The sequence below is a fragment of the Danio rerio genome, chromosome 3, assembly GCF_049306965.1.
Source record: "Danio rerio strain Tuebingen ecotype United States chromosome 3, GRCz12tu, whole genome shotgun sequence".
NCBI classification, from domain to species: domain Eukaryota; kingdom Metazoa; phylum Chordata; class Actinopteri; order Cypriniformes; family Danionidae; genus Danio; species Danio rerio.
This window is the reverse complement of record NC_133178.1, coordinates 48589729-48615706: the sequence shown is the minus strand read 5'-3', so window position 1 is coordinate 48615706 and position 25978 is coordinate 48589729. Positions and strand designations below refer to the sequence as shown.

At 37.3% G+C, this 25978-nt stretch overlaps 1 protein-coding gene across 4 annotated transcripts in view; it reads left to right on the top strand.

The window, feature by feature from the left end:
* adgrl1a (adhesion G protein-coupled receptor L1a) overlaps positions 1-25978 on the top strand; it is a 377800-nt gene that overhangs the window by 338722 nt on the left and 13100 nt on the right. For 3 of the 4 annotated variants that reach the window (XM_068219411.2, XM_021474721.3, XM_073944963.1), the window contains 5 exons: positions 2607-2698; positions 2775-2943; positions 5944-6099; positions 6198-6294; positions 25802-25924. In XM_068219411.2, the coding sequence (XP_068075512.1) occupies positions 2607-2698; positions 2775-2943; positions 5944-6099; positions 6198-6294; positions 25802-25924 (637 nt within the window). The remainder of the gene's footprint in view (positions 1-2606; positions 2699-2774; positions 2944-5943; positions 6100-6197; positions 6295-25801; positions 25925-25978) is intronic. The other variant, XM_068219413.2, reaches the window with a different exon arrangement.

Here is a 25978-nt window from a genome sequence, read left to right as displayed (position 1 = left end):
GTGCTAGTCATATCAGACAAAGCACTTTTGTTCACCTATGGATCTGTTGCTGCTGACGACTATGTTTTTGGCTGTAATATGCTTTATATGAGTGTGGAGTTTAGATTAGGTTTAGATACGGGAACTTGCTGACATTTTTTGGTAATTACAGTATATTTTGCTAATGCGCTAGCGTTGGGCTGTGTTGTTATTTTTGAGAAAAGAAAAGAGTTTGTCTGAAGTTTTCTTGCTTGCGCCAGGCCTCTCATCTAACCTGAACAGAGCAAAACTTTGTGTAAATGTCTGTACTGCCATTCTCATGTAAATCTTTCGGGAGGGGAACTTCAATGCTATGTGGAAACTTGCGCTATGGGGATTTCATCAGAATCCAATTATCAGAAAGAGTATATAAATAAGCCAATGAAATGCCAATGAGTTGGTAGCGTCAGCATGCACAGCTGGCGCTACTTGCAAGTCATTTAAAATAAAAGCGTAGCGCGTGTCAAGCTGAGCATCCTTTTCGCTTAAGAGCCTTTCACAAAGCTTCTGAGAGAGTCGATTTTTCGAGAGTCGGGTTTTCTAGAACTGTTACAACAGAGACAAAGAGAACGAGAAAGCATTCTGCTTCTTTCGGTCCAGAGTCAATAGCCCTTTTCACACATACAGACCTTTCCGGAAAATTGCCAGCAATTTTCCGGAAAGGTTGTATGTGTGAACAGGTCCTTTATGAAAATACCGTTAAATTAGTTCTGGCTATTTTCCGGAAAGAGAAGTTGTAACATAACCGGCAATTTGCCGGAATGCTGCGCTGTGTGAACGCAGAAGGAAGATTGCCGTAATAAGCGCGTGCACTTCTAGAACGTGCTGACGTGAGACATCTGCTTTAGCCAATCACAACAGTCAGACGCATTTACGTCCGCGCGGTTTGTGAGAATAAAAGCCTTTGAATATTTTTCCAGACACATTTAGCTGCTAGAAGTTAGTCAGATCACGTTTATATGTTCTTCTTAATGCCAACTGTGTAAATAATCATCGATGAGATGCTTATGATAAGCCGTTGTTTGTTTACCTTCAAGCTTTGCGTGTGCCTGTGAAACAGCCTGTGAGCGCCTGCACACGCACATATTATGAACATCTCGACATGGGAAAGAGATTCAGCGAAAGTTTTTTCCACAGAGTTTTTAATTTAGTCAAATGTTTACAAATACAAGCGCAGCCGTTTAAAGCTTATTTGTGGTGAATGATGTCAGAATTTACTGGTATTTTGGAATGCATGTGTGAATGCTCTTTTCCGGAAAATTTCCGTAACGTCCTCGTCTGTGTGAACAGCGCTTTTTGGAATATACCGGTAAAGTCGTTCCGGAAATTTTCCAGATATTTACCGGTATCACTATGTGAAAGGGGCTTATGATACATGGTGGCAGACGGTCGAGCTGGATTTCTTCCTTGCTTGGCATTCTTTGGGTCATGTCCTCCAGAGCGGTTTGTATTGTTGCGAATTTCCTAAAAGAGCAACACGGTCATGCAGAGTGTCTTTTTCAAGATGTCGCTCCGACTGTGCATTTCTGGATGCTTTGGTTTCCTGTTCCTGGATGATTGGCACAAGCAATGCGTTTCATGTCTGGGGGTCCAGCATGTTAATGCTGTGCTCGCCGGCAGCGCATGCCATTACTGCGATGGCATGTCTGTTGCGCAGTTAAGATCGTGGCTTGCTCTTGCAAAAGAGCGACCCACCCCAGTTTTCTCCCACACCGCTGTGGGCACTCGGACAGATCTGAGGGTTACAGTGGGAGTAAATCTGCTGCCCTCTGGCTTGCGGACTTCTCAGTCCTCCACACGCTACATCCAAGCATAGTTTCCCTCTCACTAGATGACATCGAGGCTCAGATGTCCATTGCTGCATCGGAAGATGGGCTGTCATCGGCTGATCAAGGATTCGAACCCGCTCCCTCCCTAGTCTCTTCAGCTAGAAAAGAAGGCCTCAGCTTGGCTTTTATTCAAAATTGATTGTAAGTAGCGCCAGCTGTGCATGCTGATGCTGCCAACGTATTGGCATTTAATTGGCCCGTTTATCCAATCTTTCAGATGATTGGATTCTGACGACATCTCCATAGTAGAAGTTTCCACATAACATTTCTGTTCCTCCTCCTTGGGGAACGAGGGTTACTTTGGTAACCAGAGCTTTTCACACAAGTCTAGAAAAGCTGCTTTAAATTCCATTGTTCCATGGTGTGTCTTTAAAAAATGGAAGTGTATTTTTCTACAGTATTTTCAATAGAGTTTCAGCACTCGCCCACTGCTCCTGATGGCGCTTGCTTTTAATCAGCCTTTCATCTCAATTTACACTTGAACAGCTAATTGAATGCTTAGTTCTATTTAACTGACCAGATTTTGCTTAAATTACATTATCAATTCTGTAAAAGGAAACTCATGAACATGAAAATCCCATCAATCTTTCTGTGGAAGCTTACCATATTAAACGTTTCGGCTACATCTGAATTTAGTCAAAGGTTTTAAACCTTGTTTACACCTGCAGCACTGCCCACTTGTTATAGTTTTCTTACAAACTCTAAACAGGTCTATGAAGTTACATCTCTAACACCTCTTTTCCTTCCTCCCACCTTCAGTTAAACCTGGTGTTTCTCATGATAACTCTTCACAAGATGATCCGTAACTCATCAGCTCTTAAACCTGACTCCAGCCGCCTGGACAACATCAAGTGAGAGTCTTTGCTTGTTATCTGCAGTTTTGGTTTGCTTTTCTGCATTTGTGACAGTGTACCTGTTCTTCTTTAGGTCCTGGGCTTTGGGAGCCATCGCTCTGCTCTTTCTCCTAGGATTGACCTGGGCTTTTGGCCTGCTCTTCATCAATGAGAACACAGTCATCATGGCGTACCTCTTCACCACCTTCAATGCCTTCCAGGGCATGTTCATCTTCATCTTCCACTGCGCTCTGCAGAAAAAGGTCAGCGCCATTAATGTTTCAGACCTGGATAGGACATCGGGGACACATTTGCTCAAAACTACCCCAGACGTTAGCTAAATAGAGGGAAAAAACATTAAATAATGTCATGTGAATCAGTTAAAAATGCTAAAGATTTTCTCTGTTGGGTAATAAACACATTTTTAACAATTAAAGCTATTTTTGACTGTGAGAGGACAGGCTTTATAAAGACACAGAAATGGCGCAGGATTTAACCAATAAAACTGCAAAGAACTGTTTAGCAGTGATGACAACGAATTGTGGTCTCCACTAAATCATTCAATGTCTTTTTTTTCCCATTTCACAAAAACTGAAACAAACTTTTCTTCTTTGTTTTAGCATAAATTTGTGTAAAACCTCTTACCAAATGAGAATAAACATGAATGTGAAACATTAAAAATGGTTGGTTAAAAAAAAAAATTAAAAAAAACTTTATTTGCTGTTGCATTAAATTAATAAAATAAATATTTAGTTCCACGAATGTGTAAAAAATGTCAATAACAAAAAAAAAAGAAAATTAAAAAACCTACAGCAGCTAAGAAAAGGGTCATTAAGTCCGTTAGTAAAGCTGCAGGCTGATCCGTGGGTGATGGTTACTAGGACGCAAGATGGGGCTTTCAAAACGTTCTCAAAACACCCACTGACCCCAGGATACTTTACTGATGATGCGTCCCAGTGCAACTATATGATGTATCTTTTATACACCATATTTTAAAAACGCTTATTATTTTGTATTATATAATTATTTGTAATATTGTTGGTGTGCTGACTAACATACTAAAGCACATGTATACTTACTCACATTTATATTTTAAAAATGTATTCAATATATTCAAGTACATTTCTAACACTCAGTGGAAATTGCATGAAATTTTATTTTAGCTTAATAAGATGCTTACCAATTCAATCAACAGTTCATTTTAACCCTATTTCAAAGATATAATTATATAATAATTGTCTTCACTGAATTTGTATCTTACTGAAGTAGGTTAAAAAGCTCTCTAACTTAATCTAAACTAAATATAAAATGTAAAACAAAATGCTGTTATATACAGTGCATCCAGGAAGTATTCATAGCGCAGTACTTTTTCCACATTTTTTATGTTACAGCCTTATTCTAAAATAGATTAAATTTGTTTATTTCCTAAAATTTCTACAGTCAATACCCCCTAATGACAATGAGAAAAAAGAGTTTTTGGAAATTGTTGCAAATTTATTAAAAATAAAAAGAACCCTAACAATTCACATCAGCACAAAAATGTACACCAATATGCACAGCCTTTGCCATACATTCTGTCTCCACTGATTATTCTTGAGATGTTTCAGCAGCTTAATTGGAGGTCACATGTGGTAAATTTAGTTGATTGCACATGATTTGAAAAGGCATACACCTGTCTATATAAGGGCCCAGGGTAAAAAGTGCAAGTCAAAGCACAAACCAAACATGAGAACAAAGGAATTGTCTGTAGACCTCTGATACAGGATTGTCTCGAGGCAGAGGGCTAGGGAAGGTTACAGTAAAATGTCTGCTGCTCTAAAGGTTCCAATGAGCACAGTGGCCTCCATCATACGGAAGTGGAAGATGTTTGGAACCACCAGGACCCTTCCTGGAGCTGGCGGCCATCTAAGCTGAGTGATGGGGAGAAGGGCCTATGTGAGGGAGGTATTCAATAACCGGATGGTCACTTTGTCTGAGCTCTAGCATTCTTCTGTGGAAAGAGGAGAACCTTACAGAAAGGCAATCATCTGTGCAGCAATCCACCAAACAAGCCTGTATGGTAGAGTGGCCAGACGGAAGCCACTTACTGCCTGAAATATGCCAAAAGGCATCTGAAGGACTCTCAGACCATAAGAAACGAAATTCTTTGGTCTGATGTGACTAAAATTTTACCATTTGAAGTGAGTGCCAGGAAATACATTTGGAGAAAGCCAGCTACAGCTCTTTACCAGGCTAATACCATCCCTACTGTGAAACATGGTGGTGGTAGCATCATGTTGTGGTGATGTTTTTTCAGCAGCAGGAACTGGAAGACTATAGTGATGATAAAGGGCAAGATGAATGCAGCAATGTACAGAGACATCCGGAAAGAAAACCTGCTTCAGAGTGCTTTTGACGTCAGACTCGTCCTTGTGTATGTCCTTGAGTGGCCCAGCCAGAGCCTAGACCTAAATCCAATTGAACATCTCTGGAGAGATCTGAAAATGGCTGTACACCGTAACTTCCCATCCCACTTGAGAAGTACTGCACAGAGGAATGGGCAAAACTTTCAAAGACAGGTGTGCCAAGCTTGAGGAGTCATATTCAAAAAGACTTGAGGCTGTAATTAATCAATAGAGGTAAATTAATCAACTTTGGAATAAAGCTGTAACATTAAAAAAAGTGGAAAAAATGAAGCACTATGATTACTGTTCTGATACACTATATTGTCACATAACCAGCAATCTGTTCCTAAAAGATCGCTGGCATACTACACATGTCATTCAGGAACTACATATCCCAGCATACCTTTGCACAAACCAGTCACCATTAATCACACACAACTGAATATCGTCATCATTAATTGTTTGTACTATTTATACACATTGCACACACCAGTCAAGGCAAAATTTTTTTTTGTCAGTACCTGTATGGTTTCATTGAGTGTCGTCCTGTTTATAGTTTTTCTAGTTATGTTTTGATGATTTTTTGTAACTTTTTGTTCTTTGATCATCGCTTTGTTTTGCAATTTTTAGATGCCCTTCATGATACATGAGTTCCTGTTTTTTGACCTCATTTGTTTTGCCTGCACGAATAATCTTTTTCATTAAAAATTGCATTTGGATCCATATCCCGGGAGCGATATATTATATATAATTTATATTTTCCTCTAAACTTATACATTGTAGCTGCATTTAGTGTAGCTGCTTTTCCTACATAGATTCAATTCTGTATTTAAGTGCTTATAATATACAGTGTGTATACAATGTGTGTATGCATTTCAGGTGCATAAGGAGTACAGCAAGTGCCTGCGTCATTCATACTGCTGCAGTCGCACCTCCACGACCAGCTCTCACGGCTCTCTGAAGAACTCTGCCCTGCGCACAAACAACCGATACTACACCGGCAGTCAGACACGCCATGCAGCCGTGCACAGACAGGTGACACACACACACGCACTTACCACACCAATGCATTACTGCTCATACGCTGCTGCTGTGTCCATCTCACAATCACATCACTGCTCTCACTGTTTCAGAGCCGTATCCGGCGCATGTGGAACGACACGGTGAGAAAGCAGACGGAGTCATCCTTCATGGCCGGAGACATCAACAGCACCCCTACCCTCAACCGTGGTGAGACCTGGTTTCAGACTTTAAACAATCTTCCACAGGCAGGCAGTCTATTGTCAATCAACTTCTGACAGTGCGTCCGTGCTTGAAAATCACTATGAATTTCATATCTGGGTAGTATTTTGGCAGGAAATTCATTGTGAAACAGTCCAAATTGTATATATAATTGAAGTCAGAATTATTAGCCCCCCTGTATATTTTGCGCATACACACTGCATATTTTTTTCAACACATTTTTAAAGATTTTAGTAATGTTTTAATAACTAATTTTTAATAGCTGATTTATTTTATATTTGCCATTATGATAGTAAATAATAGTATTAGTTATTTTTAATGTACTAGTATTCACCCTAAAGTGCAATTTAAAGGCTTTACAAAACTAAACTTATTCTTTTTTTATTAAACCCCTAATATCAGGTGTGAGAGCAAGTTGAGGGACAACAAAGGTAAAGATCAGTGCAGGTTTAACCCTTAAAGACCTAGAGGTATTTTGTGGGCACCTAATGGGCCTATATTATTATTATTATTATTATTTATTTTTTTTTTTTTTAAGCTGTTTTATTGTTATTTTAGCAGTCAGCCTCAAGTGTCATATACTATTTTAAACAGGAGAACCTGAAGCTTCAATCTGTATCATTTAAAGGTCCAGTCTAAAATATTGTTTGGTCCAAAAACATGAACAGAAAATATTCCAGAATTGAAAAAAAAAAACGTATTTTTTAATTATTTTTTTATTTATTACAAACAAAACCTCATAAAGTTTTTTTTTCCCTTTTTTTTTCTTAAGAAATACACACTATGATGTTTTAAACTACGAAAGTAAATGTTGTCTATATCCACCTTTCCCTCAGCAAGTTATAGCAATTTATTTCAATGTTATTCTAAGGCGTTGTTCAGTGGGAAAAAAAAAAAAAAAACATTCTGAACTAAACAGAAAGATTGTTACAAAACAACAGAACACTAAAACAAGTTTGACAAGTTACCATAAACAACACCACTTAACAAATAAAAATAAGAAAATAATAAATAATGCATCAAAGTCCAAATAAACATTGTGCAAATCCTCAGTAAAAAAATAAATAAATAAAATAAATAGATATAAATATTTACTATACTATAAATAGTTACATAACTAAACTAGATTCAGTGTGGAACCATTTTACGTGCCAGCAGGGATATGGTGTTGACCCGGCTGCTTCTCAACTTTTGTGTTGCAGACAAACAGCCGCACCGTCATTTGCGTCCTTTGAAAACAACAAGACCAGGGGGCTATTTCATGGTTAAGAAAAGCGGGGATTAAAGTCAAAAGCCTGACTTTAATGAGCTGAACTAAATGTCCACGCTTAAATTGGTTCCATAACAGCAAGTTGAAGATAATTTGATCTAACTAGTCTGAGTTCAGTTTAAATAATCTACATAACTGCTCGTGCATGTTTCTGTCGTGAAACTTTAAAAGTCGAGCATATATGTACATCGATGATGTTGTGTGCTACCATGGTAATTTCGAGAACTGAAAGAGCTCTGAAATTAGACATAGCTGTTCAAAGCGAGTGAGCCGCGAAATTGCAGATTGTTAAATAGGCTACATTAGTAGCAATATATATATATATATATATATATATATATATATATATATATATATATATATTAAATATAGGCTATTATTTAGGCCTATTAACATGAAGTTAAATATTTGTTATAACACATAGTTATTGTGCTTGACCGCACGCGTGTGCGTGAGAGACAGGATTTGCGCTTACTGCCAATTGTTTCTTGCAAGGAAATGTTTTAATGCATTGCAGGTACACTGTAACATACAAAATATCTAAATGTAAGCACATAGGTTTAAAATAAACAAAGAGCAGTGCACTCACAAGCAGTGGGATTTTAATTTGCTCCCGAATCTGCAGCAAATTGTTGCTTTCCCTTTGCCACTTGTTTCCCACGGGCTGTGGGAAAATATCTTTACATTAAAGTGAGGCTGCTGCTCAGCACGGATCATCTCCTGATTATTCCACTCATTTTATAGCTTTAAAGTCATTATTTAAGAAATGTAGTCTTCTTCTTTATATAAGTCAGTGTCTTTCTTAGCCCTGTGCTTACGTGGGTTCCTCCAAGTGCTCTGGTGTTCCCCAAATCCAAAGACATGCGGCATGCGCTATGAATTGAATATGCTAAAATGACCATAGTGTAGGAATGTGAATGGGTGTGTATGGATGTTTCCCATAGATTAGTTGCAGCTGGAAAGTCGTCCACTGCATAAATCATATGCTGTATAAGTTGGCCGTTCATTGCACTGTGGCAACTCCAGATAAAAAAAAAAAAAAATATATATATATATATATATATATATATATATATATATATATATATATATATATATATATATATATATACATACATACATACATACATACATACATACATACATACATACATACATACATACATACATACATATATATATATATATATATATACACATGACAGTGTAAAGCCTGCAGCTCACAACAAACGTGAAAAGTTATTGCATATCATATTTAACAAACTGTTTACAGCTAATTTTATGTAATTTTGCTCACATGGTTAATTGAATATTAATCAGATTATAACATTATGCTGTGCTGTCAGCCAATTGTTGCATTGCTGATCATGATTTCGAGGATCGATAGATCTGCCCTTCACAACACATGCAGTGATCTCAGATTAGTTCATCCAGACAATCTAATCTGATTCGCGAACTTGTTTGAAGAACCAAATTAACCAGAGATCGGTTATCTAGGATCTGCCAAATCATCTTGGATTATTTAAGCAAGGTACGAAGAACGGACCCCAAGTGTAGTAGTACAACAGGATTGTTTGTTAGATTTTTTGTAAACCAACAATGCTGTGTGTAAATCAGTATCTAAAACAGTTATTCTTTAAATGGCTTTAACAATCTTCATTTAAAACTGTCAAAATATGGTCTATCAAAAAGGGATAACAGGCAGTAAAAGGGATAAGAATAAAACTATATCTATTTTTAGGTTAGTTCCACCCAAAGCTAGCCTAAGACACGGAGTGTTTCTAGAAAAAAACTCTCACTTTTAGAATGCAAAACTTATCATCCATATTAGAGGTTGCACTTTCTCATTATAAAGTATTCTTAGCACAATAAACTAACAGACTTTTTTTCACATTTTTATTATAGGGTATTGTTGGTAGAATGTTGAGGAAAATCATGAATTTAATTTATTTTGTAACATGGCTGTAACAAAACAAAATGTAAAAAAAAAAAAAAAAAAAAAAAGTTAAGCGCTGTGAATTTCCAGATGCACTGAAATATTACAAATGAAGCGTGTTGATGTAAACACAAACATTTGGTCCACTAGTAATGTTTTTTTTTTTTTAATGCAGCAAATGTTTTCATCCAAATCTTTATTCCCTATTTTCTTCCCTCTCTCTGGCCCCTAGAAATAAACAGGCTATTTTTCTACGCTTTTTACATGTGAAATGAGAAACAGCGCTTTACAGTGCTCACACATGGTCAATTATATCTGGATCTGCCATGTTTTTCATTAGCAGCTGGTTCGTGCAGCCTGCATTTCTTTGAGACACATTCATCTGTGTTAAAAAGCTGAAAAATCTTTTTACTTGTTCTTTTTTCCCTTAAATTTGGTATCCAGTGCTGCACAGTCAGAAACTGCACGTAATTTGGCCAAGTTTCCCGTAGTTTAATGAGTTTCTACTGGTGTTTAATCTTTGCTTCCTTGTTAGATAAATGGTGTCATATGAGAGTGTTACTTATCCTTATTTATATAGTGCTTATTCATATTTTGTTGCAATTATGTTTGTATTTTAAGTTTTTCAACTTGTTTTTCTAGTGAAAGCTGGTCAAAATAACGAATTTCATGTTGATTCATTATCTGCTTTAAAACGAGACATTTATATTGTGCTGTCAAAAAAAATACATATAAAAACATGTCTGACGACATGTCATCTTTTTGTTATTCATTCTTTTTCCTTCAGCTTAGTTCCTTGTTCATCAGGGGCTGCCACAATGGAATGAACCACCATCTTATCAAGCATATGTTTTACACAGAGAATATCCTTTACAGCTGCAACCCAGCACTGGGAAACATCCAAACACTCCCATTCACACATATGGCCGATTTAGTTTATTCAATTCATCTATACCACTTGTCTTTGGACTGTGGGGGAAACCGGAGCAAAAAAAGCAAACCCACGCAAACACGGGGAGAACATACAAACTCCACACACTGACCCAGCCACCACTCAAACCAGCAGCCTTCTTGCTGTGAGATGAAAGTGCCAACCACTGAGCCAATGTGTCTCCTTATATCTCTTGTGTTATCTTATACTAAAAGATGGCTGCATTTCTATTTAAAAATTAGAAGAAATGCCATCAATAATTTACAGAATATTATAGTATTGTTGTCACTCTTTTGTTAGTTTGATTGCTTCCATCGACCCCATCAGAAAGTCACGTTGGATAAAAAATGTCCCCTAAATGATCAAACCTAACGCATGTGAATGTAAAACGTAAAGCTCGGAAAGTTTTAAAGGAGTGATCCAGAGTGTATTTGAAGGCTTGGTTGTGTTTATAAGATGCAAAGCAATGTGTGCTCATGCTTCACTTGTAAAAAAAAAAAAAAAAAAAAAATCATGTTATTTTTTTTTTTTCATATATGTTACTGTGATCATATACAGCTACTTCAACCTTATCTCACGAGCAAGCATAAGTATTTTAAGTTTTGTCAGTTAAATAGCTAATTTGTACAAACGATTAAAAAAAAAAGGAGGCGTGGCACCTAACCCCACTGCTAAACCCAGCCATCTTTGGGGGATAAGAAAATCGTACTAAATTGTACGAATTAGATGAAACGCATTCATACGAATTAGTACAAACGTTACTAATTACAGTGAGATTGTGTTGGCTACTCAGCCAACATAAAAATGACTGTCATATTTCCTAGTTCCTCCAACAGCCCGCCCTCAAGAGGCTCTGATTTGTCAACTAACATATTGTGCTGTGATTTACGGATCGGCTTCACATCACCAGGAAGCATCACGTCCAGTCACTTGCTGTGCATCTGCTGTATAAATACTGTCAGTCAGTGTAGCCGTGTCAATTTTACCCTGAATCAGACAGAAAATCGACACAGCTGAACCTCACGCCTGCTCTCTAAAATAAAATCTGACAAGTGTCTTACATTTATATTTAGATTAAACGCATGTAATATGAAACGTTCACATCTTTTGCGAGTTTATTATTTGAGATGTAGAACATGGGAAAAGCGGCAGCACAGAGAGACACTGCAGCGCTGCTGAAGAGTGTGGGTGTTTACAGTGATTTGATAGATAAATATGAATTAGTAGCTAAATTGTTTACAGTGCCAAACAGCATTAATGTCCTTGGCACAATATACCGTTAACGCTAGAAACTATGTATATAATAGATCAATTTTAACAAATAAAAATACTTACAGGTTGTGGCTCACAATCCACAGCTTCATCTATTATGGGTGGAGCTGCTCCTTCTTTGAGAGGTTTTCAGCCGAATCCAGCACTGAACTGAGAGAGATTCTGGAAGCTGTCCTTTGTCAAATGCTAGTGCCCTATCTTTATTATAATTCTCAGGAACAGAAGTACCATTTAAGCACTTCTCTTATTGTGTCATGTCCTTTGGAAGCCCAAATACAGAAACAGAAGAAGCTCTGTGGAAAAAGCAGCATATTGATGGCATATTGATGACTTTCTCTAGTAATAATATATCACAGCGCTTCTAGCCACGCCACTTTGATTCACGTGGTGAATGTGAGTAAGCTGAAGGGTTTGTGATCTCACTAACCTGGATATATTATCATGGAGTCCCCAAACGTTGTTTGCTGTTGGCTTTGTTAAGCTAACTCTATAAAAGCCAATGTCTCCCTTTGCATTGATCTTTGAGCGTATTACATTCAGAGTTGTTGTTTGTATTCACACAGCTTTACACATAAACTAAAGTTTAAAATATAGTATCACTATTTATATAGTATTTTTTTTTTTATTTGACGGAATCTCAACTAAAACATGAAGACAGTGAGGGACATATACTAGCTCCTCCCCTTCAGCTCCTCCAGCCATGTGCAGTTTTGTTTGTAATCTCAAATCTGCAGAGATGTATTAAGTAGAACTACTTCACTACTGTACTTAAGTACTAAAAGGCTGTATCTGTACTCTACAGCAGTATTTTTTTTTCTCCTACTTCCACTTTTACTTCAGTACATATTTTCGATCAGTTTAATACTTTTACTCTTGATAGATTTTTTTTTTTTTATGTGCTGCATTGTTAGTCGTTGCTAGGGGAGTCAAAATAATTGATATTGGCTTAGTAATTGATCATAACCTGTTATTACGTACTGACGTCATTTATCTCCAATGCGCGATGTCGCAGTAAAATACTATGGTAAAGGAGGCGAGGGCGAGTAAATAACGCTCTCACTACAATGATGGCGGCACAGGACACAAAATCCTGTAAAACTCCATCTTTACCTCTCTCTCTCTCCCTTTGGACATTTGACCTGCTGACCTGTTTGTGAGGTAACTTTTCCTCTCCTCTTGGCTGTTAAAGCGATTCTTGTGGATCCAGACACAAGCGTGCCTGAGGTGCGAGTTTTCTCCACTGTGTCTATTACGGATTACCTATGATAACCATGTATTATGCACATATAGACTTTAACCGCGGCTGTTCTTCCCACCATTGGTGAACAGCACTTTCATTGGCTTCAATTTTTATTTAAATGTATAAATTTTGAGTATACTTACTATTTACAACAATATTATGTATTTTTTTTCCCCTTAAATTATCAAGTTAGTCATTCTGTTCAGACTTTTTTTTCCTGGTTGTTAAGAATCTATGGGTTAAAGAGCTTTTAGGTTTAAGGGTCCAACAGATTGGAATAATTTGCCTGCTAACATTCCATCCCTTACATCATTTAAGGTTGAAGAAGTTATCATGTATTTGGTGATTGATTTACTGATCTGTATATAGTTTTTTTTTTTTTTTTTTTTTTTTTTTTTTTACGTATATATACGTATGTGTGTATGTATACTACTCCCCCCCCACCCCCCTTATTTATTTATTTTTTTATTTTTTTATTATGTGATGTCATGTTTTTTGGATGTTGTGTAAGTTATGTTATGTTTTGTCTTCTGGTGTTGTTATTATGTGATTGTGGTTAATTGTGGAACCCCCTTGAAAATGAGATGGTACATCTCAATGGGTTTATCCCAATAAATAAATATTAATCTGAAGCCAATTGCAGCCCTTTCTGTTGAGCAGGTGAGAACAATGACCAATCATAGGAGTGTAGAACCTCGCTTGTCAGTGCTCAAAAATCAAGAGGGATACTGTTTACATTAATTTATTTGCGGTCCCACTTTATATTAAGTGGCCTTAACTAATATGTACTTACACAGAAATTAATTAACTTATTGTGTAAATACATGTATTTATTATGTACTTATGCTTGATTAAATACCTGTATGTAATTACATCTGTAATTAACTTCTGTTGTTACATATGTAAATACACTGCTGACTAAGGATGTAACGGTATTGTAAATACCGACATACCGCAATATTAATTTTTTTCGATATTACCGTAGTCGCATGACTCGGTAAAACTATAGTTCTTCTGAGAAAATTTGCACAGGCGAATGAAGCGAATGGGAGGTACCGGAAACTACAATTCCCATCAGCCCAGGCTTGGCCATAATCCCTTGCGGTCTGTTGTCGCTACAGATCCAGTAATGCGGAAATGGAGTGTGCTGCTAGAAGCGGGGATCAAAAAGAGCTGGAAAACCCTAAAGCGGGTGTTGTCGCCGCGCGCGTACTGAATAGTGGTGTTGTCGCGTGAGTTCTTATCAGCTGTGTTGTCGCGCGCGTACTGAATAGCGGTGTTGTCGCGCGAGTTCATATCAGCTGTGTTGTCGCGCGTACTGTAAAGCGGGGACGGAGGGTATGTCGCGTCGCGGGGGCACTTTTGATCATTTTGGAAGGGAACTTTCTATCCAAGACTAAAAAGGGCATGTGCACTGCACAGGTTAAGCACTGTGTGTGCACGTGCCTGCAAGTTGGGGAATACGACTAATAATCAGTCATGGGGACTGCAGAAACACAGCACACTGGTCAGATTAATGCAGACATGAGATATCTATCTTACTCATGGTTTGTCCTCTCAAGTGGGGGAAAGACAATGCACTATACCCACTGCTGTCAACCTGGGCCAAGTCATATCTCTCTTGTCCCTGAAACCTCAGTCCCAAATGAGAGGGTTTTTTTCTGTTGCAGGGGACATTGTAAATACCCAGAGATACCAGCTTTTACCAGATTATATTTATATGATAATTTTCCTTTAAAGCCATCTCTATCTAAGTGAGTGAGTGATTAAATGTTGAATGTGATGAGTTTTCAACATTACTAAATTGAAACTTAATTTTTTTACATGGTTTAATATTTTTTTGTTATTAAAATTGAAGTTCCTGTTTCAAAGCTTACAGATAGATGGCTAATTTGTATGTCATTGATACTTTTGGCACTTTTTTGGAGTATTTTCATAAGTTTTGTTTTTTCCTGTAAATGATTCAATAAATACCGTACCGTGACATTCATACCGAGGTATTACCGTACCGTGAAATTCTGATACCGTTACATCCCTACTGCTGACTATTCCCTACACCTTAACCCACCCTTAAAAATACCCACACCACCAAACCTGTCCCTAACCCAACCCATATCCCAACTCAAGACCACCACAAGTGTTCTCAAATACATTATGAACACAGTAAGTACATTATATTTATTTTTTGATGCAAGTACATCGTAGTTAAGGACAATTAATAAAAAGTGGGACCTTGTTTGCTATAAATGCTCATGCTGTCTTCTGTGCATGTGTTAAACTTTTGTTTGATACAGTCAGAAAGAGTGTTTTTATTGAGCAGGTCAAATTAAGAGTACAGTCTATATATCTTACTGCTGTATTAAAGAACAAAATTGTATTTCAAATAATTGTGTATATAAATATTAATATATTTATAGATAAAAAAATGTCTCGTTGTAAAGAAAAAATCTAATTATGTATGTAAAGCATCGTCAATACACCAAGATGCATCAAGATATTGAATTGAAGCGAATCGATGGCATGATAATTGCAACAGAACCAAATCATGAGACCAGTGTAGGTTCACACCCCTACTTGTTACAAGTATAGACCTTTTTCTTGGCTGCTGCATGGAGGGTGCCATAGCGACCAACTTCTTTCTGTAGAATGTTTAGAACTTCCCTTTACAGCGTTTGCAACCTGTAATTTGCAATCCGACAATGGGTTTCAATAGTGTTTTGAGTGAATTACGGAGTGTTTTTGTGACACAACTTTGAAAGGTGTGTGTTAAAGCTGTTGTAATGTGTCAGATCTGTGGTTCAAGCACGAGAGAAAAACAGTATCATAAGCCATGTTTCTTTTCGTTGTACTTAATCACATGCTCAAAAAAAAAGATATTTAAAATAAACAAAACGTTGTTTATTTTGACTGCTTTCTTAAATAACTATATTACACAATACTTGTACTTTACTTTCAGTACTTGAGTTGTACATTTTGAAATAAACTACTTGCAATACTTAAATACAAAAAAAAAATATATTGAATACTTTAGTACTTCCATTTAAGTATGGTGCTAAAAGAGCACTTCAACTTCTACTCAAGTCACTTTTTTGATAGAGCACTTGTACTTTTACTTAAGTCTCGGTCTCTAGTACTTTATACACCTCTGCAACTGCCAGTGGGAGTGTTTAAGATTAAGCCCTTCAAATGAAAACCAAACCATAAGTAGTGTCTTGAAAGGGGTGTGTGGGGCCTGTCAGATACTAAAGAGCATTTGATTGGTCAGAAGATTTGATGACAAATTGAAGTATGCGGTGATGTCAAAAAAAAAAAGTGACAAACTGCAAGCTTTGTGTGTTTATTTTAGGGTCACATCTTCTAAATGTAAATTGTGTCACTGTTGGAGCACACTAGCTTATATATATCCTTAAAATGAACACATTGAACATTCTAGCATCTAGAAAAATTAACTTTATTTTAATTTCATCTTTAAATATACACATCAAATATTGAGCACTTTGGTGCCATCTCTATCAGTGGATCTGGACCATGGTGCACTGATCATCTCAGGGATCAGTGTTTGTGGGAGTATAGGGGGGTGACAGAGAAGCCGCAGCTAAATCAACCGCCACTCTTTATGCTAATTCTATCCATTTTGTTTTTAATGAAGTGATTAGCCGCCGAATGAACGGGGGGTAATTACTCTAATTGAGGAGAATGACAGTAGCGTCCTCACTGCAGTGCGCCGATTGTTGCTTTCCGGGGACTTTAATCAAGGCGAGAGAGTTTGCACGACACAGAAAGGCACATCTAAACCATATAGCAGGGGAAGAAAAGAGAGAAGAATAGATTCCGGGGAGAGGAAGCGGCAGGGTTTTGTGCCGCAGGAGAAAAGTTTTTGAATGTTACAGGAGTGAATGGCAGATAGAAGTAAAGATGGAGGGTAATAAAAGGCATGTGTGTATGTGAGTGTGTGTGCACACCGCTGACATTATCAGATTCATCTCATATCGCTCTCATTTCCCACTTCACCACCGTGTGAAGTCTTTTCTGTGCTTCCAAGAGCCGCTGTCGTATCTGCATCTCTCTCCCGCTGGCCTATATTCACCCTCGTATTTCACACAACAAACCTCTGGGAGATTTTTACACGAATTACAGGAATGTTTCACGTTCTGTAAAAGTGAAGCTCCACTGGCAGGATTGTGGTGCGTTGTTGATTAACAAAGAACATTAAGCACCATTTCAACTTTCCTGTAAATAATTACGTTTTTTTTTTTTTTTTTTTAGTGGGACTATTTTTCTGGGTGGATGAACATACAGTAATTACTTTACTTTAAAAAGTGAATAAACCCGAAGATTTAATAGCAACAAGTTGACTATATTAAAAAGTGAGTAAACCTGTTGGAACTTGGAACTGTTAATTTAACTTATAACATTGGCAACACTGAAGATTTTTACATCCGTATATACTTGTCTGTCTGTTTTTGACAATTTGATACCAACTTGTGACTGAATAATACGTAGGTAATGCGGAGTTCAGACTGCATGATTTTAGCCTCGATTTTGACTTGCCGACAGGTTTTGAGAAATCGCTGACAAATGCCTGAAATCACAGGCAAATCGGTGCTCGTGCACGTGAGTGACAATCACACAGTTTGAAATATCAAAGAAACGATCTGAGAAAAAACGCAGAAGAGAAATTTGGTGTGCTAAATATCTGGAGCTGTCTACGATTCACGTTAAGTAGTTAATAACAAAAGATATACCACGTGTTTTTGGCTGTGAGATGTAGTTTGGACAAAGTTGTCTGCGATTCTTCCTATTGTAAAGTCATGCAGTGTGAAAGCCCCTGTCGCCGATCCATCTTGCAGTGTAAACAAAGCAGAGACAAAACTCTAGCCCAGATAGTCATGCAGTGTGAAAACATCTGTGACACAACTACTTGCAGTCTGAACTTGGTGTTAGTGTATGCTCCATTCAGCCATTTTTGTTTATATCAGATGTGCCTTTAATTAAATAATTAATAAACTAAAGCAATGCAGAGCAATGATTTGTGTCTAATGTTTGCGTTTTGGGCGTCGCTGTTGCGCTAGTACAATTGCCTCAGAGCAAGAAGGTCGCTGGTTTGAGCCTTGGCTGGGTCAGTTGGCATTTCTGTGTGGAGTTTGCATGTTCTCCCCGTATTTGTGTCAGTTTCCTCCAGGTGCTCCGGTTTCCCCCTCAGTCCAAAGACATGCGGTATAGGTGAATTTAAACTTTAACATTTATTTGCTGGAAATTAGAACTGAATTTAGAAATAGTTTTGAAACAAATCTTTTCGCTTAATAAATGAAATTAATTATTTATAGGCTAATGGATGTCTGTACGTACAACAGGTTTCCCTATCCTCGAGAGTGAAAGTAAAAGTAAAGAATGAGGATGCCCATTCTCTCATTCTCCCGCTGTAGATGCTCTACAACTGTTTTCTCTCTAGTGAAGCTTTCAGTTTTTCCACTTACAAAGTTCATCAAGTAAATGGCAAATGCACCATGGTACGGCGCAACTGACTCTTAAAGTGAATGGGAGATAGGACTCTGGTTTATTCTCAAAACACACCTATAACTCATAAAGAGAATAAGCTCAACCCTGTTAGACCATGCTCCACGGCGTAAAGCGGATTTTTCCGTTGTTAAAATAGCAAAAGTGGATTCTGACACTCCCTGTATGCGTTTGTGCCCTGCGCTTTTGACTTTGCGGCTGGATCTTCAAAATAGAGCATTTAGTGTAAGCTTTTTTAGTCTGATTTTGTGCTCCAACTGACAGTTAACCCCCTCATTGTCCCCTGCTCTGCCAGCCACGCCCACTCCTCCCTCTGCTTGCAGCACTCCTTGTCCATTATGTAGCATTTAAACTGAAAGAGGGGGCTTTCATGACCCTTTAAAAAATAGAAGTCTGTATCATATTATTACAAACTAGCTCAGTACAGATAAAAAAAAGTAATGGAACACATTATGTTCCAGTAAAACAGTAGCTAAGTAGCACATTTGCTTACTTTTGAAAATAAAATCCAAATTGTTGCAAAAGTGATCTTCCTTCCTGAAACAGGAGCATGCACACCTTAAAGATAACAGCAAAAGAACCCTCTCTCATGTGTTAAAGGTGACTAGTGCTTGTCCGGCGGCGTGCAGAAATTACACTCATTGCTATGCCAAACTGACATGCTATTTCAGAGCGAGCGAATATTTAGAGTTGCATGGTAAACAATATTGGGAGAGACTAGGCAGAAAAGCGGTATTTACTTGTGTTTTATTGTTAAACTAGTTAAAATCTACATTACCGATGCTGTAAAAGGACCTTATGAAACTGAAAATAGATAACCTAACATCTAACGTCACATCAGCTTTGTGTGAAGCTAAAATAGTTTTAAAACAAAACATTACCTGTCTAGGAGAAATCCTTTAGCCATGGTGTCATCCTTTTTCCAGAATGCAAAGGTAACTGCAATATTGAGGTTTTTAAAAAGTTTTGATTCAGCATGTTTACCGATCGCGCCCGAGCATGTGTGCTCTTTCTCTCTCTCGTGAACTCGGCCTTACCCAAATTATAAAAATACAAATAAATACATTTAGATCATTTACTTTAACAATTTCTATTGGAATATGAAGAGACTTTCAACCAGCACAACAACAAATGTTTTTGAAGACAATCCCCTACAGCTCCTTCAACACAAACAATGTGTGACATTTACTGTAAAAACTTCATAAAATTGAGGTTTATCTATTAAAAACCAATATAACAGTTAAACTACAGCACTTTTAATAATCAAATAAAAAACATTCACAGCAAAACAATACATATTCAACATTTTGCACTAATAGAGTGTGTTATGAGAGACGTGAAAGTGTGAGTACATCATTACCCAGTGCTGCTATTGACAACAGTTAATATTGTTTGTATAAAAAAAAAAAAAACAGAGTTTCCCGACTGACCAATAAGAATCAACCATTTCTGACAGCCATATTCACCAATTAGGTTGTTTTTTGTCAACTCAAGATTAGTTCATCATTTTCACATCTTACAACAGCACTGTAGGCTTGACAGGCTGAATAAGACTTGCGGGTATGCTTAACATTGTGTTTACCACATTGTAAGTGTCTGACTACTGGAGAAAACTGAGGAATAAGTGGTAATTATTTTCTGTAATAATCAATTTCATGCCATAAATGCTAGTGGCGCAGCTTCACTTTTATTAAACTCAGAACGTTCCTTGAAAAGTGTGTAGTATTGTGCGTGTGTAAAAAAAGAGCGTGAGCGAGCGCGCGTCCAAAATTAATTCTTGAGGCGGTCCTTTCTGATAGATGATAGCAAGAGAGTGCAAGGTTGCACTTTGCCTCAGTCCACTCGATGTCACACTGGCCTCTTTTTAATTTCATGGCATTTCTGTCTGAAAGCCCCGGGCAGCAGCTCTGCGCCTGCATTATGGGCCATACTGAATGTTCCATTTCTCTGAGTCACATTTGTCTACTGCGAGCGTTCACATCTCACTGGGAAATGAACCCACATTTCAGTTGCTGCTCCGCGCAACTACATAATAGCAAATATTACCATTTCCCTCCCAATGACTCCATCTTGACAGTGAGGCATGGAATTACGCTCCGCAACTACTCTTCAGATACATGCTGGTCCTTCGCTACAAATAAACACTTCATCAAGTCAGCCATTACAACTTCACACACCAACATTTGTTTTTTTTTTCCATAAACATACTGCAGAGTAGCTTCTGCTTAACCTTGCTGTGAAGTGCAAAAAGCTGTTTCATAATGTTCATATTATGGATAATTCCTCTTAAAATGGATAGGTCCTTCATCATGGATACTGACATTTTAACAATGTTACAATACGAAATATGATGAGAGGTTTGATGGAAAGCAGTGGTATATGTTTTTACACTGCAAAGGGCAATAGTAAGGCTTCTATGCAAAAATATATAATATAATATAATATATTACAATAATATTTTATAGAAAAAGTAATATAAAATTATTTAATATAACATAATAATATAATATAATATAATATAATATAATATAATATAATATAATATAATATAATATAATATAATATAATATAATGCAATAAAATATAATACAATACAATACAATAAAATGTAATATATAATATTTTTGAGATGGGTTGCGGCTGGAAGGGCATCTGCTGCATACAAACTTGCTGGATAAGCTGATTCCGCTGTGGCGACCCCGGATAAATAAAGGGACTAACCCGACAAGAAAATGAATGAATGAATAAATAAATGAATAAATGAATTAATGAATGAACAATATAATATAATATAATGGTGATGCGGTGATGCAGTGGGTAGCATGTTCGCCTCACAGCAAGTAGGTTACTGGTTCGAGCCTCAACTGGGTCAGCTGGCATTTTTGTTTGGAGTTTGGATGTAATTGCGTTGATTTTCTCTGGGTGCTCTGGTTTCCCCCGCAGTCCAAAACCATGTGGTACAGGTGAATTGGGTATGGTAAAATTGTCTGTAGTGTATGAGTGTTTCTCAGTGATGGGTTGCAGCTGAAAGGGAATCCGCTGCATAAAACAAATGCTGGATAAGTTGGGGGTTCATTCCGCTGTGGCGACCCCAGATTAATAAATTAAGGGACTTAGCTGAAAAGAAAATGACCATATCATAATTGTATCCATATTTTCCAACTCCAAGCATAAACTTGACTTGATATTTGGATTTAACGCATATCAGGTGATGTGGATTTGTGTAATGAGGGAGGTTGTGGCCAAAGAAGATAAATACTCTATATATTAAGAACCCTATATCAAGGTGCACATGATTATTAGACAATTTAATACCATCTGGAAAAACTGGCCAAAAAAAGAGATTCTGAAATGTCAAAAATGCAGGGGACTACCAATATTTAAAGCTCTGCTCACAGTATGAGATTTCAGTCACAATTTTGTCATCTGAGACAAATTTGGGAAATCCTGAAATTTTCCTGAAATTCTTGGCTAAAATTGGTGATCTTTGATTGATGGTTTGATATGTTCACAGACAGCCCATTGAGATCTGATTTATTCTCTGATGAAGTTCTGGCAGTGTCAAAAGATTTCTGATACTTTCCTGCAGTGTGACAACAGTTGCGATCAGCATCAATCCAAGAACCAATAGAAGCTCTAAATTTGATTACGCACAAACCATGCGACAATTCAAATGGTTTCCAGGTTTTATTATTGAGACACGCTGTGTGCAAAACACATTGTTACACATTGTTTACGTTTGCTGTGAGGAATCATTTAAGAACGAAGGATAGTAAAAGTGTAACGGTTGGATGACGCTAAACTAAAAAACTTTGTGTTTTGTTGTGTCTTCATTGTCGTTCATTCTGACTTTTGACAGCTGAGATCTTACAGTGTGACATGGGAGCCAATGGTCCAAGTATCGTTCAGGATCTTAAAAAAATGCACAGTGTGAGCCGGCCCTCATATATTGGGGTGTGATCACAGAAACATCACATGTTATGTTGCAAATAGTCAACAAGGTCGCAAGAAATGTGTCAATTAGAAAATATATATATATTCACCACCTAAGACTTAAGAATCAAAAATGAAGCTACCCATTAGGAACCCATTACCCTCCACTGCTGCCATATTCCACAACTGCAGCCTACCTGGATTGTCAAGAAGTACAAGGTGTTCAGTTCTCAGAGACATGGACATGATAAGAAAGGCACATAAGTTGAAGAATAAAGAATAAGCCAAGAAATATCTGAAGACAGATTTTTCAAAGATTTTGTGCACTGATGAGATGAGAGTGACTCTTGAAGGACCAGATGGATGGGCCTATGCTTTGAAGGTGGAGGTGGGGTACTGGTATGGACAGGGTTTATTAAAGATGAGCTAGTTGGAGCTTTTCAGGTTGAGAATAGACTCAAAATCAACTCTCAGATGTACTGGCAATTTTTTGAAGGCACTTTGTTCTAGCATAGTACAGGAAAATGTTTGAATCTTTCAAAAAGACTTTTTTTTTATTTATTTTTTTTAAACAATCATATCCACCACAGTACTCCACTGTGTGGCTGGCCAGTAAAGGCCTTAAAGACGAAAAACAGATGACTTTGCCCCCTTCATTACCTGACTTAAACCCTTTTGAGAACTTTTGGGGACTTTTTTTATTTTTTAGGGGCTTTCAGCTTTATTACAATATAGGACCATGAACATTGCAGACAGGAAAGCATTGGAAGTAGAGAAAGGGGATGAATTGGCAAAGGACCTCGAGCCAGGAATCAAACTCAGATCCCTGTAAGCACTATCTGTGCTAGGTCTACACACAGTACCACTAGGCCATTAGCCTCAACTTTTAGGGCCTTCTTTAGCAGGAAATTTACAGTCAAGGTTAACGGTACACCTCTCTGAACAGTGTCTGGCAGTCTGTGGTTGCGGCTGCACAAAAAGTGGATTATGACCAGATCAAGAAACTAACCTAATTTAAGAGCCTCTATTTTGTATCATAAAGAGTTATAATTTGGTTTTAGGGGTCTCAAACAACATGTTGATATGAGTGCAAGGAAAAAAAGAAAAAAAAAAACACTGTCATTGTCTCATAATATGCATTTATTTTTAACTGATTATCCTAGCGACTCCCATATGAATCTTTCAGCGATTAATTTGTTCCCAACCCCTCCTTATCGTGAAGCTAATCTGCGCTGATTGGTCCGATGACCCAGTCTGTTGCGATTGGTCGACTGCGTTCTGCACAAGACAGAGAGAAAAGCTCTCTACAGCTATGAAATAGCAGGCCAGAGAGTATGTGTGAGCCCAATGCAGGAATGCAAAAAAGTAATGAAGTTAAAGACCTGCATATTACTCTACTCTTAAACCTAAACCCAAGTAATAACAACAACACACATCCGTATTAACTCACACAGTGGCATAAGTTGAACTCTTTTTAAATTTAACCACACCGCGCGTGTCAGAAACAGCTAATGGTGACCATAGCAAAGGCAAACAGCAGAGGATTGCCAGTCCAGAAACGCACTTAAAATCGGTAAAAGAAGAAGCGTCACATTTTTAACGTGGTTTTGGATGCGATAATTGAACAGCCCCAATCAGATTTAACCTGAGAGATACATTACAAGCACTGATCCATAATCGATACGTGATCACAAGCCATGCTGAGTGATTACAAGTTACAACACACAATTAAACACATACTTTGCAAACTACACAAAATGAGGCAACAATTTTAATGACACTTACATGTTATGATGCGCAGCAAGAGGAAACTGGTCCATATGAACTGTAAAAGTTACTGATAAAGTCCCGGTCAAACTCTGACAAAGTCTCATAATCTCCTTCAATAGCAAACGGCCGGGGAATCCCGCGCTGCAGTGTAGGGTATTGCATCAATCATCAGAATTGAATGATTTTAGGAACTTAGAAAGAATTATAGGAACAAACACAGCACTAAGTTGGCTATACTGTGGTATTGTTGTGAAAATTAACTCTAACCATTTATTCCCTGCAGCCAGGGCTGGCACGTCCATAGAGATGACCCAGGCGGCTGCCTGAGGTGGCAGAGTAGCGACACAGTTCTTGCTGTTGTACACACAATCACACCCCCATCTCTCATTTTCACTTTCGGTTCAAGCGCGGCATGAGCTCCAGTTCAGTTTTCTCCGGCCCTGCCCGCAGCCGAATCTCTCTCTGTCAGTGATCATCATCTTTGCGTCATGATCAGTTCCGTGATCCCCCTCGCCTCTGCTAGTGTGTGGAGGAAAAGCGCGTTCACATTTTAACAGAACCGAAAGTACATATTTGGTGATGTACTGTATCGATGTTGATGCGATCAAGTAAAAGATCCGAACCCAACATTCGTTTATTCGACTCTGAGTCAAACATTTTAATAAAGAATCAATATTTTTAAACATGCTGCACTTTTAGGTCTTAACCTCAGCTGGATGTTTTCATTCAGTGTTACACACAGCTTGGAAGGTGATTTTCAAAAACCCATAACAGGGGCTCTTTACCGGAAGGCTTGTGACTGTTATTGAAAAAGAGGGTGGCTGTATTGTTGATATTGTTAAGTTTATTATTATTATTATTATTATTATTATTATTATTATTTATTTTATTATTTATTATTTATTTATTTTTATTTATTTATTTATTATTTTTTTAAGAAATGTTTATTTGGAAATGTTGAGTTTATTATTTTCACTTTTACAAGTGAAAATAAACAAGTGAGATGGGAAAGTCATTGATTTTGATTTACCCTAATAATAATTATTCACTAATAGTTGACTAATAATGGTGTTCATGTTGATATTCTTTTAAGAAAGCCAAAACTTTTTTTATGTCAGGTTCCGTTTTAAGCATTTCTTACCATTTTAGACTGGCCAAGAGCACTGTAGTTGTGCAATAACAAAATTTATCCTCAAAATACAATTTGCCTAATAATTGAAGATTTCAGATGCAAAAACATCCAAGTGCCATCTGAAATGGTCTTCTAAAATTAGCATTTTTCCCAATCTCCTATGTACATGTTCAGTTATGTCACTTGTATAGAAAAGAATAGGCTATTTACATGGTCTTTAATGTAAAAAACAAAAACAAAAAAAAACAAACAAACAAAAAAAAAATACTGAACATAAACACTGGAGGCTGGGAAACATTATCATTTCAGATGGTACTTTGAGTTTTTTGGCATCTGAACTATTCAATTGTTCGCACATCTGTTGAAACCATCTTATTTTTTTAATTGTAAATTTATTTTTAAAATCACAATTCTAAATATCTGTTAGCCACAGTGAGCCAAACACATCAAAAGACAAACATTTGTGTGAATTGTCTTTGTTTTGTTTACTGTAGGTACAATGGGCAATCATCTTCTGACCAACCCTGTTCTTCAAACCCGTACAGGAAGCTCTCCTTATAACACACTGCTGGCTGAGACCTTCACACCACCATCACCTGGAGTCTTCAACTCTACTGGTCAGTGAGTCCAGATGCATGACAAGTCTCTTTAACCTCCAAGGGTTTAGTGGA